At 54.9% G+C, this 13,010-nt stretch overlaps 1 protein-coding gene across 1 annotated transcript; it reads left to right on the forward strand.

The window, feature by feature from the left end:
• Positions 1–6,069: 6,069 nt before the first annotated feature.
• VOLCADRAFT_67017 (uncharacterized protein) lies at positions 6,070–7,363 on the forward strand (the record flags this gene model as incomplete). The annotated part of the gene is made up of 5 exons (XM_002956420.1): positions 6,070–6,135; positions 6,409–6,516; positions 6,698–6,727; positions 6,943–7,098; positions 7,235–7,363. 5 exons carry the CDS (start codon positions 6,070–6,072, stop codon positions 7,361–7,363), a joined length of 489 nt encoding a protein of 162 aa, XP_002956466.1.
• Between the last annotated feature and the right edge of the window lie 5,647 nt (positions 7,364–13,010).

A 13,010-nucleotide genomic window follows, 5' to 3' on the forward strand; every position in this document is an offset into this window, starting at 1 on the left:
CTCCGCGGCGGCAGCAGTTGGCTGCGCAGTACGTGGGCGCGATGGTCCGGGACCTGTTGGGTCGTGCGCTCCATTGGCGTTGTTGTCGGCGTCATGCGCCGCAGTGGCTAAAACGCTCCCGCAGTTCGCGGCTTTTCTGCACATAGGAGAGTTCCTCATTAGCTTCCATTAGGAAGCCTAGTGCGGAGCGATAGCCTTGCTCGTCGCAGAATTGTCTGACTTTGTCAAACATGCGCGACGGCGGTGTTATGCCCTTACGCTGGGCACGCCTTACGTACTTCTCATACATTTCCTGGACCTTTTGTACCAGTTCCTTTGCCCTAGAGGGGCTCACCTGGCGCAGCTGATAGCGCTCATGGTCGGCCTTCGCCGACTGGGTGCGCATGGTATTCCCTGGGCTCGCCATGTAAGTCAGATAGAAAATGTTTCTTAAGTTGGAATGTGTTTGCGGAAGCGATGGAGTGCTTGACTCCGAGGTCGTTTGACCGGTTGGTCTCGATACCAAATGTAGCAGCTGACCGCTGAAAAGGTCTCTCGAGTTGCTGGCGGTCGCGCTCTGCGCGTATTTATAGCACCGTACTGTGTACCGGCTGCTACATTCCCCCCCCTTTGAAGGGAACCGTCCCGGGCCCTTAGAGCCTCGTATACCGCCAGCCTGTGCCTACCTTCGCCTACCCTCGGGCAGTGGGTATTTACTCCACGTCACGTCATGTGCCGACTCACATGCGCCTAGCCGTCTTCAGATTTTTCAGGCACAGAGACAGTCCAGTCGGTTCAGCTACTTTTATAATTTGTGCGATATTCGCTCTCTGAGTCGCCACACCCGAATACCACTCGAACGTGATCGGTGGGGGTTGAACCGACGACTTCAGGATCGTGAATTTTCACGAGGTCTCGATACCAAAATTGTAACAAAGCTTGCAGTTGGTAAAGCAGTTACGAACGGAAAATATCCAACGATAAAAGGTGGTATTTATAAATACCGTTTGGTATTGGAAGATTATGAATAGTTCTTGGATGTACCGTTGGTACGATACCGTTGGCCCGGTGAGCCAAGGGCCGCCTTAGCGGCGTTACACGAAGTGCCCCATGCGAGAAGTTGCCGGACGGCCAATGGAAAGGGAGATTTCCGTAACTTTTCCATTACACCCGCTAAGACAGACTTAGCTAGTACATGCTCCCGACCATGTATTAAATTGTCGACCTCGCATATACTCTTCACATTTTCACGCATAACCGGCGAGTGCTATTTCCTCGTCAATGTCCTTCCAGGGAAGTCCTGCTGGTTACATTGGAACTCATATGGATGACGAGGCTTGCTTGAGGCAGCTTCGCTTGCAGCCTGGCCATGTCAATCTCGAGTCGGGTCACCACCCCGCTTTCCCGGACTATCACCACAAATTACATCATTCGCAAATGTCGTATGGAGGCCTTAACCAGGTCGCGTCCCAGCACAACTCCGCGCGCTTGCCGACGGTGCCCATGGGGACATTGTCTAGGGGAGTCAAGGAATGCGAGCGAAAACGTGCTGGGCAATAGAAGTGATGTGCTAACGTAGCTTAAAAGTGAGCAATTTCTTACAATCCGTACGTCTGATAAAAGTTGTGTAAAGTGGACCCAATGGAAAGTGAAATGAAGGAAATTTCCTAACTTCTCCATAGAACTTAAGGAACTTTCCCAGCCGCTGGCCAATGGAAAGACCCTCTTAGCAAGTAAAAAAGGCCTTGCCTCAGGATGCATGAGGCAGTGTGCCAATCATAAAATTTCTAGTTCATATCCAGCACAGTACTTGTTAGATGGAGCAACCCGTGTGCATTCGTGTTGCATGCTGTTTCACTGTTTCGGAAGGAATGGGTTTCGGATCCAGCGCACGGCAAGTTTGCGGAGCAAGCATACCACTTCTCTTTCATGGTTCATAAGTGTTACGGAGCCCCCCAACCTGGCAATAAGTCAGGCAGATATCTACGTTTGTTACAGGGCAACGGTTCACCTCACCATTGGACTCGTATCAACGGTCTGAGGCTGGCGTTTATATACCAATTCACACAACAGGATATCTAGCTAAGAAGCTTTGCGAAGCGTTCAAAGCAGGAGAACCGGGACATTCCGCCGCCCCAGTCGGACGGAGACTTACAGGGCACGACTCCAGTCGTGGAATTAGCTCTACCTTCAGCATGAAAGGAGGAAAATCGAGTCATCTAGTATGGGTCAATCCAACACAGATGGATAACGGTAGCGACCTTGAGGATGGCGAGTTGCCGGGCGAAGTCGCAGACGGCCACGAAACATTTGCGGACCCGCCGCGCAAGCAACGCAAGATTAACCACGGCGACCACGCTGGAAAGCATGGTCGGCACGGAAACGATGCTGGTCACAGGCCGGCGTTGAAGCCAGAACCGTACAATCACGCCCGGCACAGTCTCCAAAACCAAGGACGCCGTGATAATACATCAGCAGACTACAGCGCCGCGCCACTTAGGAGAGAATACCAACAACACGAGCAACAGGAACATGCCCAGCAACAACCCAGTCGTCAGCACAAAGCCCAACAAAAGCACCGGCAGCACCAACACCAACAACACAACAAGCACTCCGAAGGCAAACCCTCCGCCACCGCCCCAGCTGCCACTGCTGCTTCTCCCGCATCGATAGCAAAATCTCCGATATTTGAAGCCAACAAAGCTGCTCTGAAGGCCCGACTTCAGAGTTTGGAGACGCCGAATGTTCCAGATTTCGACGGCAAAGGACCTGGTGGCGGCACCCGAGGAAGCGGTGCAAGGACAGCGCATGGCGGAGGCGGAGGTGTTACATCAGGTGCCAAGGTGGGCAGGCACACGGTTCCAGGAGCTAGGTGGGGGGCCCCATCGCCGGCTGTAGCAACACCAGCACTAGCAGCAGTAGCAGCGGAGGCGGCAGGGGGTGGCAAGTACGTGGCGGAGGTGTATAAGGAGGTGGGTTATTGAAGGACGCGCAGGGGCTCGTGTGCGTGTATGTGGGTATGCGGCTTTTTGTTCCACTCGGAACATCATCCATCCATCCATCTGTTCGTCTTTCCGTCCGTTCACCTGTCTGTCTGCCTGTTTGTCCGTCCGGCTGTGTTTGGCGTGTACCCCGTCTCCATTTCTCTCGGCCGTCAGTTGTGGGGTGGGGTGGGGGGTGGGGTGGGAAATATATATATATATATATTTGCGTGCGTCGATCTGGTCTGTCTGCGTGTCTGTCTGCCTGTTAGTTTGTCTGTCTGTCTGTTTGTCTGTCTATTTTTCTGTCCGTTTGTTTGTTTGTCTGCAACGTTGCTCCATCCGCACCGCACAGCATATGGATTGCTCATACCACCCTTCCCCTCTCTCCCTCCCGCTTTTCCCTTGTCCTGGTCTCTGCTTAAATCGTCAGTGGTTCCTCTGAACACCCCTTCCCCGCGCCCCCCTTTTCGTATCAGTCTGTCCTTCGTGGCATCAGCTTCACTCGTTCACGTGGCTCGTCTTCCCAACCCCTCCCTCTTGCCGCCCTCAGGCTACACCCAGCGTGGAGATCAAGGGCGCCCCCGGCGGCGGTCCCTCCCCCCACCCTATCGCGTTACGCGATGTCCAAGCCCTCGTGATGTGGGTGCTCTCCCCCGCGGGCAACCTGGTGGAGTCGCCCAGGTGGGCCTTTGTGAAGGTGAGGGGGGAGGACGGGGGGGGAGGAAGAGGGGGAGGAAAACGGTGGAGGCGGTGCGTGGGTCGAAAGGTGGAGCGCATCTGGGTTACACGGCGTGTCGCGTGTGTGTTTTCTGGTCATGTGTAAACAGACACGTGCTGCCCGTCCCTCCTTTGGGCGTAACCCCCGCCTTATCGGGGCTCACCTGTACGGCACCTGTACGGCAACCCACATCGCAGAACAAGCCGCTGGTCCAGGGGGTGGTGCTGGTGCTGGCCTCGGGCTTGAGCAGCGCCATGATGAAGGAAAAACAGGTGGGTGGGTAGCGGTTAGCGGTTAGAATGCTGGTTGGTGGTTGGTAGTTGGCTCTTCTACAGTAATCTTAGGATTTTGGCACTTTACTAAATTCTGTACCTCTTGTAGCATTTCGTTCCTTAACCACGCAACGTATGTGCATTCTTTGATTGGAGTGGGGGGAAGCGCTGCTCGCTTACAAGACGTTTTGGAGCGTGTTGATGTTGTTGCAGCTGTTGCTGCAACTGTTCATGTTGGTGCTGATGGTGAGGGGATGTTACACTGTGTGGGCAAAGCTCGCCCTGAGAAAGGGCGACGAGCACCGTCGTTGGCCCTGACGGGGGGCCGAAACACAGCTGCAGCGCAGCGGGGGCGGCCTCGCGTCTACGTCCTGTTGTTTCTGGTGCTGTTGAAAGCACACGCATAAGCGGGGGAAGGGCTTACTCAGGGGGTTACTGACCGTGCTGTTTCATAAACTTAATGTTTCATTAAAAAAACTGAATGTGTTTTTATTTATTCGGCACATGACATCCCTTTCCCTGCTGGGACCGGTTTTACCCCCGCACGCGTGTGTGCATGTGTGCGTGCGTGTGTGTATTTCCACGGTGTGTCCGATTCCCTTTGCCCATCTTCCAAACCACTGCTCGCTGTACTGCACGTTGTTGAATGGACTTGGATTTGGGTTTTCATTTTCCCCACACCTCTCCCCACCACCACCACCACCTCTCCCCTGGCGGCTACCTCGCCCACCCCCCCGCCCACGCACCCCACCACCAACCCACAGCACCTGCTGCCGTTTCTGTCGAACCTGGGTCGACCGGCTGTCGTACACACCTCGCCGCAAGCTAAACCCGGTAGGGGGGAAAAAGGGGGGAAGGGTGTGATTGAGCTTTGGGCTCTGGGAAGGGGCCCCCGGGGGGCGCGGGGGGCGCGGGCAGGATAGAAAACGGGGGAGTCTCGATCTCGGAAGAATGAGAAACCGCATCATGACTTGTGAAATCAAGTAAGTAATTCAGTCATCAAGGGCAACAATGCATGGATCTGATAAACAAAAAGGCTTTTATAAATCCATTCTCTTCAGAAACAACTATCTTAGCTATTGTCGAATCCAGTTTAGCTTTAATCCCTTTGAAGGCGATGTAACTCACAATACGTGAATGTTCACTCGTCAAAACCCACATCAAAAAAGAGGGCCGGGAAAAAGGGGGACTCACAGGGGGTCTACAGGACTCAAAGCCTGTGGTGACGGGTTCCCTGCGGCTGCTGCGGCGGAATTGGGGCTCTGTCATATCTCCCCTCGCCCCCGGACTTCGCATGCCTTTCAGTAAGAAGATAAACCTCTAAAACCCGACAAACCCTCCTGAACTCCGTGAACAGCTCTCTCCCCCCCCCCTTTCCCCCCCTATTGTGGTCCGTCTCCCCCCTTTTCCCCCCGACCCCGTGTCCCTGCCCTCCCTCCAGCTCACAACACAACGGAGCTCCTAACAACCAAGTTAAGTCAACGTAACGCCAAGCGAAAGAGATCCGCGTCGTCCGCCGCCGCCGGCGCCGCCGCCGGCGCAGTGGAAGGCACGGAGGACGGGGGAGGGGAGGAGGACAAGGAAGAAGCGACCGCTGGCGGGTCAGCGGCGGCGACGGCGGCGGCGGTTGCTAGCCTTGCGCCGCCAAAAGGTGCCGCGGCGGAACGGCGAGAGAAAGGCGGTCGGGCTCCGCCGCCGCCGCCGTCGGTGCAGTTGCCTCCAGGTCCCTTCCCGCCCTCGCACTACGTGGCATCATTGGACGAGCTTAAGCAACATAACTACCCGTTGCCGTACTTGGAGGAGGAGGAGGAGGAGGGTGAAGAGGGGACGGGGGGAGAGGAACGAGGAGGGGAGGAAGAAGGTGGCGGCGGCGCGCGGAGAGGCCCGCAGAGGCGGCTTGTATGTCCTCCGGGCTTTGTGGCGACGCGACCTTCGGGTAATAAGGACCTAAACAGGATGCGGGTTCGGTGCAAAACTGCTTACGTGGCTTGTGTGGATGTCGCTGTCTTTGAAAAGTAAGTTGGAAAATCTAGGTTATAAGTTGATGCCCTGAATTTTTGAAAGTCCCCTAAAAGCATTCCTCCATCGTACAGGTGACCCGACGGCGAGCGAACGAATGGTTGCGTTGGACTGTGAGATGTGCATCACGGAAGCGGGATTTGAACTCACGCGGATTACTTTGGTGGCCGGGCCGGGATGGGAGCCGGGCACGGCGGCGGGCGCTGCTGCTGCCGCCGCCGTCGCCGCCGCCAGACGCAACGGCCACGCCGCCAACGGCTGCATCAGCAGCGTTGACGGCGTTAGAAGTGGTGATATAGAGCAACACGATAATGGTGATGATGATGACGATGATGACGGCCAAGGAGAAGGGGAAGGGAAAGGATTTAGCCGCAGCGGACGGAGGTCTGTGGGTGGCGGCGGCGGCGGCAGCAGCAGCAGCACCGGCGGCGGCAAGACCGGCTTTCCCAGCGGAGCCGTACTGATGGACGAGCTCGTACTTCCTCATAATCCAATTTTGGATTACAACACGCGGTACAGCGGAATCACGTCAAAGATGTTGGAGGTCAGGGGGGAGGGCTGGTAGACCAAAGGTGCTCGTGTGTGTCTGTATGTGTGTATGGGTATGTGTGTGTTTCAAGATTGTCCCTCCGCTTTCTCTTGTGCCTCCGCTTTCTCCTTTCAAGTTCAAGTTTGATCATCTCCAGCTGACATACTCAATGAGCCACAACTGTATGATCACGCAGGGCTGTACCAATCGACTGGAGGATGTGCGGGTGAGTGGGGACGCGGGAAGAGGCCCGGCTGGAAAGCCTAGACGCACTGCCGCACTGCCACACGTCCCCTTGGCGTGTCGACATCTCTCGCCGCTTTGCTAACTCTTTCTTTTTTCTTTCTGTCGTATATGATGATTCCTCTTCCCATCCTCCTCCCCCGGTTTTGGGACCTGGGCCCCCACACCAAAACCCCTACCAACTCCCCCCCCCCAAAGGAGCGCTTCCTGACACTGGTGTCATCGGAATGTCTGTTGGTGGGTCACGCGCTTGAGAACGACCTGGCCGCCTTGCGGACGTGTCACGGCCGTATACTGGACACTGCCGTACTGTTCCCGCACCCTAAGGGACCACCCTTCAAGAGCGCGCTCAAGGTGAGGGAGAGGTTGGGGTGGTTAGGGGGGAGGGTGCGGTGGACACACACACATACACACACACAGACACACAAAAAAAGGGATTTCTCACATATGGATCCATTTCCCCCCTCCCCAATCCTTCAATGATGTGCAGATTTTGGCTCGCCGATTTCTTCGTCGTACCATTCAGGATGGCGCGCACGACTCAGCGGTGGATGCTCGTACAGCTCTGGACCTGGCCCTGCTCAAGATAAAGCACGGCACGTGTGCTGACGGCTTGTAGGGCAGGGGCCCGCGAGAGGAAGGGGAGGAGGTGGAATTGGTTCAATAAAGTCCAAGCTGGATGGGCTACCTGATGATTTAAAAAGCACCCTATTTGCTGTAACCCCCTCTCGCGCCTCTTCCCCCGCCCCCCGCAACAGGTCCCTCGTACGGCAGGGGTCACTCCGGTCCCCACACCTCCGCCCCCAAGCTGGCTGAGGTGCTCGCGGCGCAGTGCGGGACACGAAGCTGCTTGGTTGATCGACATGACGTGCTGGGCAGGTAGGGTACGGGCTGCCCAGGAATATGTCCAGAAATTTTCCAAAGGTTAAAAGCGTGATAACGGTGGTAGGACCGACCCGCGGGTCGGTGGGCCTCGCTGGCCTGACGTATAAGGGTCACTCCAAAACCTTTCACTTCATTTAAAACCCTAACTCCCCCTCCCCTTAACCGCGCTTTTCCCGCCCCACTCACCCCGGGCGAATCGGGGGTGTGGGGGTGTGAGATAGGTTCGTGACTGGTAGCACGGCTGCGGTACCCGTGGCGAGTGACGACGACGCCGTCGCCACGGCGGGCCGCCAGGCGGCTTCTCGTACGTACGGATTGGTGTGGACGCAGCTGACGGAGCTGGCGGTGTTCATGTTCCGAAGGTATGTAACGCTCGATCTGTACTACATTATCGTTCGTCCGCCGTACCAACCTCCACGTAGCAGTACACCACTTGAGGTCTAAAACCCCCCGTTTCCCTTACGAGAGGGATAAAATGTTAAAGAGGAGTTTGTGGCGCGTGCGCACGCTTTCTGTTTTAGTGAAGAGTCTTTTGTCTGTTGCGTTGTGTGTGTGTGTGTGTGTGTGTGTGTGTCGCTTGTCACTTTTTCCTTTGTCAGGAAACGGTTAAGGTCGTTTTACCTTCTAGGACTTTCGGTTGTGTTGTTTATCCTTATCCTCATCCGCACCCAGGGCTGTGCCGCAGTTTCCGCAGCCTTGTTGAGACCGGGCTTGGTTTCTTTCTTTCCTTCCGGGTTTGTGGACCTCTTCACTTGGTGCCCTTCAGGCATCATCTGGATTTCCTCCTCCTTAAAATTCAGGGCAAATCCAAATATTTTTTGGTCAACGGCATCGGGAAAAGGTTTTTTGATCCATGTTTTGACCTTCTTCATTTGTCGAATTCGCTTTAGTCGTTTGCAGCGAGCTATGGATTTTGGAGGTAAGAAATACGAAATCGCCGGCTGCGTCCTCCCGATGAACATTCATACAGACAGACAAACAAACAGTGACGAGTAAGCAGGTTGTCTTTCTTTGTGGCTGGTATGGCTCCTTCAGGGCGCGGCACAAGGCTAGGCTGGAGGAGAAGGCGGCGGAGGGGGCGAAAGCCTCTGGTGAGGGGGCTGCCGGTGGCAGGGGAGGCGGCGGCAGGGAGGGCGGCGGCAAGGCAGCGACGGCGGCGGAGGCGGCGACGACGACGATTATAGCGAAGACACGGATTCCGGCTACAGCTACTGCAGCTGCAGCAGCAGAGGCCGTAGCAGTAACGGCAAATAAAATAAACCCAAGTCGATGTCCGGCTGACGCGGCAGGGTCATGTACGGCACCCATGAACGGCAGACTGGATGATGCGGCAGGTCCCGACAACCGGACCTGGGCCCGGATCTGTAGCCACGCCCGATTACTCGGATGCCGTATTTGATCAATTGTTAGTCTTGTACGACAGCCGGCTACGGCGGCTGTGGGAGGGTATGCCGCCGCGGTACATGCTCGTCATCGCGACGGGGGCTGGTGATACGGCAGAGTACGACAGGTATGTACTTGCGTGCATGCATGCATTAGCCACGTTGCATTTACGTGTTCGTCTACGTATGTCTGTATTTTTGTGGTGCGTGTCTGGAACCGTTGGGACCCTGTCGTACTTGCAGCTCTTTCTTATGGCGGCTGTTGCTGCGGTCGCTGTCTCTGTTCATTCTGCAGAAGAGGCCTGCAGCTGCTCTTTTGGACAAAAGATGCCAATAGCGCAAAGTCTATCTCGTGCTTTCCCTTCCTCGCTAGTAGTAATGCTGTGTATGTTTGTATGTATTTGAATATGTGTGTTATACACCTCCTGGAGTTGCGTTAAGATGGGGGGCCACCTCCCATTTCAACAGCTCTCAAACAACTGAGAGGTCGGCAGGCGGCTTTAAACCCGGAGACTACGGAAGCAGAAGTCAGCCCGTAACCTCTGCCAGCCACCTGCCTGTATGTATGTATGTATGTAGATGTACATGTGTGTAGTACAGTGCCGTATCCCAACACCAACCAGTTGTTGCCGTCAACAAGCGGGCCTAGATTCCTCCATCCAGTCCATCTCATCATTTCGCAACAATGTCGTACCGGGTACTGCAAACTGTTTCTATCGTACTATTTCTTCGTGTACGGCCAGGCTGTACGAGCAAAAATGCAAGCGCTGCATCAAGGACTCTGGTCTCCCTCCCTGGACTCTGGTGAGCGGGACGTAGTCCTACTTAGTAGTAGTAATAAGTAGTGTTGTTGATGGAGAGGTACGACACGCAGTGATGGGTGAATTGATATAACGTTATGCGTTTGTTCTTGTTCTTTGTCCTTATCCGTGTACGAGTTACTCGCGCCACGCCAGGCTGCAATACCTGTATAAATCGTAAGTTGTTACAGGGTGGTAAAGCTTCACCAGCGGCCCCCCCTTAAATTGTAAATTGTGATATGTTGTTTGATTTTCAAGCCTCGCTGTAGATAGAGGAAGCTCGGAGTGGAAGCAGGGGGGGAAATCTTGAAGTTCTTGAGAGTTGCGAGAATGCCTTCCAGAGGGGCGTCTTCGCTTTGCGGGGTTCCGTTCGTTGGGCGCACGAGTACGGGTGTGTTGCCATGGTGTCCCGGTGCCGTACGATTCCATATCCGCTTAACCACAACCACCAACTACCTGATTAACCACCTAACCTTGCGGTGGCATCCCCGCACCTCTGCCCGTAGCGAGAGGATGAGGCGATGGTGGCGCTGGGTGCGGGCGCGATGCAGTCGCTGTGCTTCGCGGCGGTCAAGGGCGACGACGGCGGGGTGGCTGGAGCGGGCAGGGCCAACAATACCGGCAGTAGCAAGGCGGCAGCGGGCCATGCTGAGGAGAAATGACTGTAGCAGTAGCGGGTGATGGCGCTGCGGGCGGGGCGGGTTGGGGGCCCTGGTGAAGCGGACCGCGGTCTCTCCCTCTCACCCTCGCGTTGCCGCGGAAGCGTCCTCTCACCTCCGGGTTAACTTAGGGTTTCATACGTTGTGTGTGCACGTATGAAACCCTAACCCTATTATGTATCTGTGTGTGTACCTGTGTATGTGTATATGTGTATGTGTCTCTAGAGGGCGCGGCGCTCGGCAACCGGCATTACTCGGGTCAGAGAAGGATGCAGCTCGGCTTTATGCCGTACACGCTACGCCGTACGCAGTACAACAAACCGGACACTACATATCTCCGAGTGTGTGTCGCATGCCGCCAAGATGTACGGTACGGATGTGTACGGTAGGGGGACGTGGGGGAAAGTGTGTCACGGCGGGGGTGGGAGGGAATTCCTTCCCCGGGGGAATCGAAGCGGCCGTCCTAACCGCCCACCGCCAAGGCCTGCTGTGATGTGTGCTATAAAGCCGGCGGACCCCGGGTGAAGTTCGTCTTTCGGTTCCTTGCGCGGCACGGGAGAGGGAGGTGCCCGACAGTTGGCCACTGGCGGCATTAATCGCAGTTGTGACAAGAGGTGCTGGCCACGGCCGTGGTGGCAGTAGCAGTAGCAGCAGCGGCAGCGGCACGGCCATACTGCCTCACCAGCAGCTACCGCTACAGTAATCTTATGAAGGAGAAGTTGCCGCAGGGGTGTGATTAAGTTAGCTGGCGCGCGTCGGGAACACGGTCCGGATGGGGGGGGCAGGTGGCTCGATGGAGGCTTTTTGAGAAGCCTCACAGCTGCAGAGCTGGTGTGACAGCAAGAAGGGCCGCCGGGTCGGGGGCGTCCTGGAGCAGATCCAGGGGCATAGGGGCATAGCCATGTACCCGTTACTGTTGTTATTATTATTATTATTATTATTATTATCATTATTATTACTATTATTATTATTATTATCATTATTGGCTCCCGTCGTCGAGTGCCGAACTTCCTAGGAGGGAGGGAGGGTCTCGTGCAGGAAATCGGCATCCGCGGGGAAAACTGAAGATGGCCGGGCGCCGGATGGAGGGCCTTATGCCGTACTTACAAAACACAAGATCCAAGCCGTAATGCTGGTACATGGCAACGGGACAGCCGAAGACGGTAGAAGAGGTCCTGTACACGACCCTGAACCTTCCTTGTTGTCATTTCGATGCGCGGCCAATGGAGAAGGAAAAGCACGAAGCAGCAGCCACTACTATCCGTACCGGTATGACATACAACAACAGATTTTCAGTATGTTCTAAACCTAGAGGAACAACCAGAAGGGAAAAGGAAAAGCTTGACATCAAACTACCAAGTCCACCAACCAAGTCCAACCACCAACGACTTCAACTGCCGTCACTACGTATACATCATACAACCACACCGTACAAGCATGACCGCCGGGTAACCGGGCTTGTCTAGCCATCCAACCCTTTTTTGCTTCTCTGTTGTACATATAAGTTTGCTGTGTGTACATCACACGCATCACAGGGCTTATCATAATGATCATTATCATCAACAACATGATTTCTATTAGTGGGTTGGGAGGGTCCTGCTGTACAGCATGTAGGTATCAACAAGGAGCCAACCAGGCAAGTAACTTTCCAGCCATAAATTGCGTGAAACAAACATTAATTAGATGCTTTTGGAACAAGAACTGCTAGAAACAGGCAGGACTATGGCCCCCAGTAGAGTGGGGTAAGGCCAAGATGGGCCGAGGCAAATCAGTTCCACAACACGCACACGGACATGTAGCTGCCGCCGGAAAGCGTTGGCAACACCGGGGCGCATGAATTCAAATTTGAAAACATACAAGACAGACGACTATCCACTTACCAGTATTATTACTTTTGAAATGAAACTACTTCGTGTGCATCCTTTATCATAGAGAGCCTTCATTGACATGAAAGCGATCGATGTTCCGTCCTGCCAACGCGAGGGTGGCGCGGTCACCGGAACGATGTTCCATTCCTCAAAGCAAATAAGAAGATGAATATAACAGCAAAACCCCGTCAGGAATAGGTGATCGAGAGCATCGTAAAGCCGCATGGGTGTGTGGGCGAAGGTTGACAATAGGTTCTTGGGCCATTATACTTGCGATGTCTAACTAGGCACTACTAGACGCCACCTAATCAGGATGTTAGACGGTTAGATGCTCCGTGATGCTCTCACGCGGGACGGTAGAAGCGCTCACAGAACACTTCCCTACGCACCGAGGTACCCGGCTGTACCATCTGGGCAACAGCCAAAACAGCGAACAAAAGTATGTCCACACGATTGTACGCCAAGCCGTAAACTTCCGAAATTTCAGCCCGCAACTCCTCTACGGATGCGTAAGAGTAGTGCGGAAACATGACACGCATCGCAATTGAAGATTGATGTGCGCGTGTGCGCGCACACTGCCGAAGGTTTCTATCTTCTGCCGTACGCGTACGATACTGTACGAGATAATATCAACAAGCCGATGGGGGGCCAGTTCGCCAAACCCTTGTAACA

The sequence above is a fragment of the Volvox carteri genome (assembly GCF_000143455.1).
Source record: "Volvox carteri f. nagariensis unplaced genomic scaffold VOLCAscaffold_61, whole genome shotgun sequence".
In the NCBI taxonomy this organism is placed as follows: domain Eukaryota; kingdom Viridiplantae; phylum Chlorophyta; class Chlorophyceae; order Chlamydomonadales; family Volvocaceae; genus Volvox; species Volvox carteri.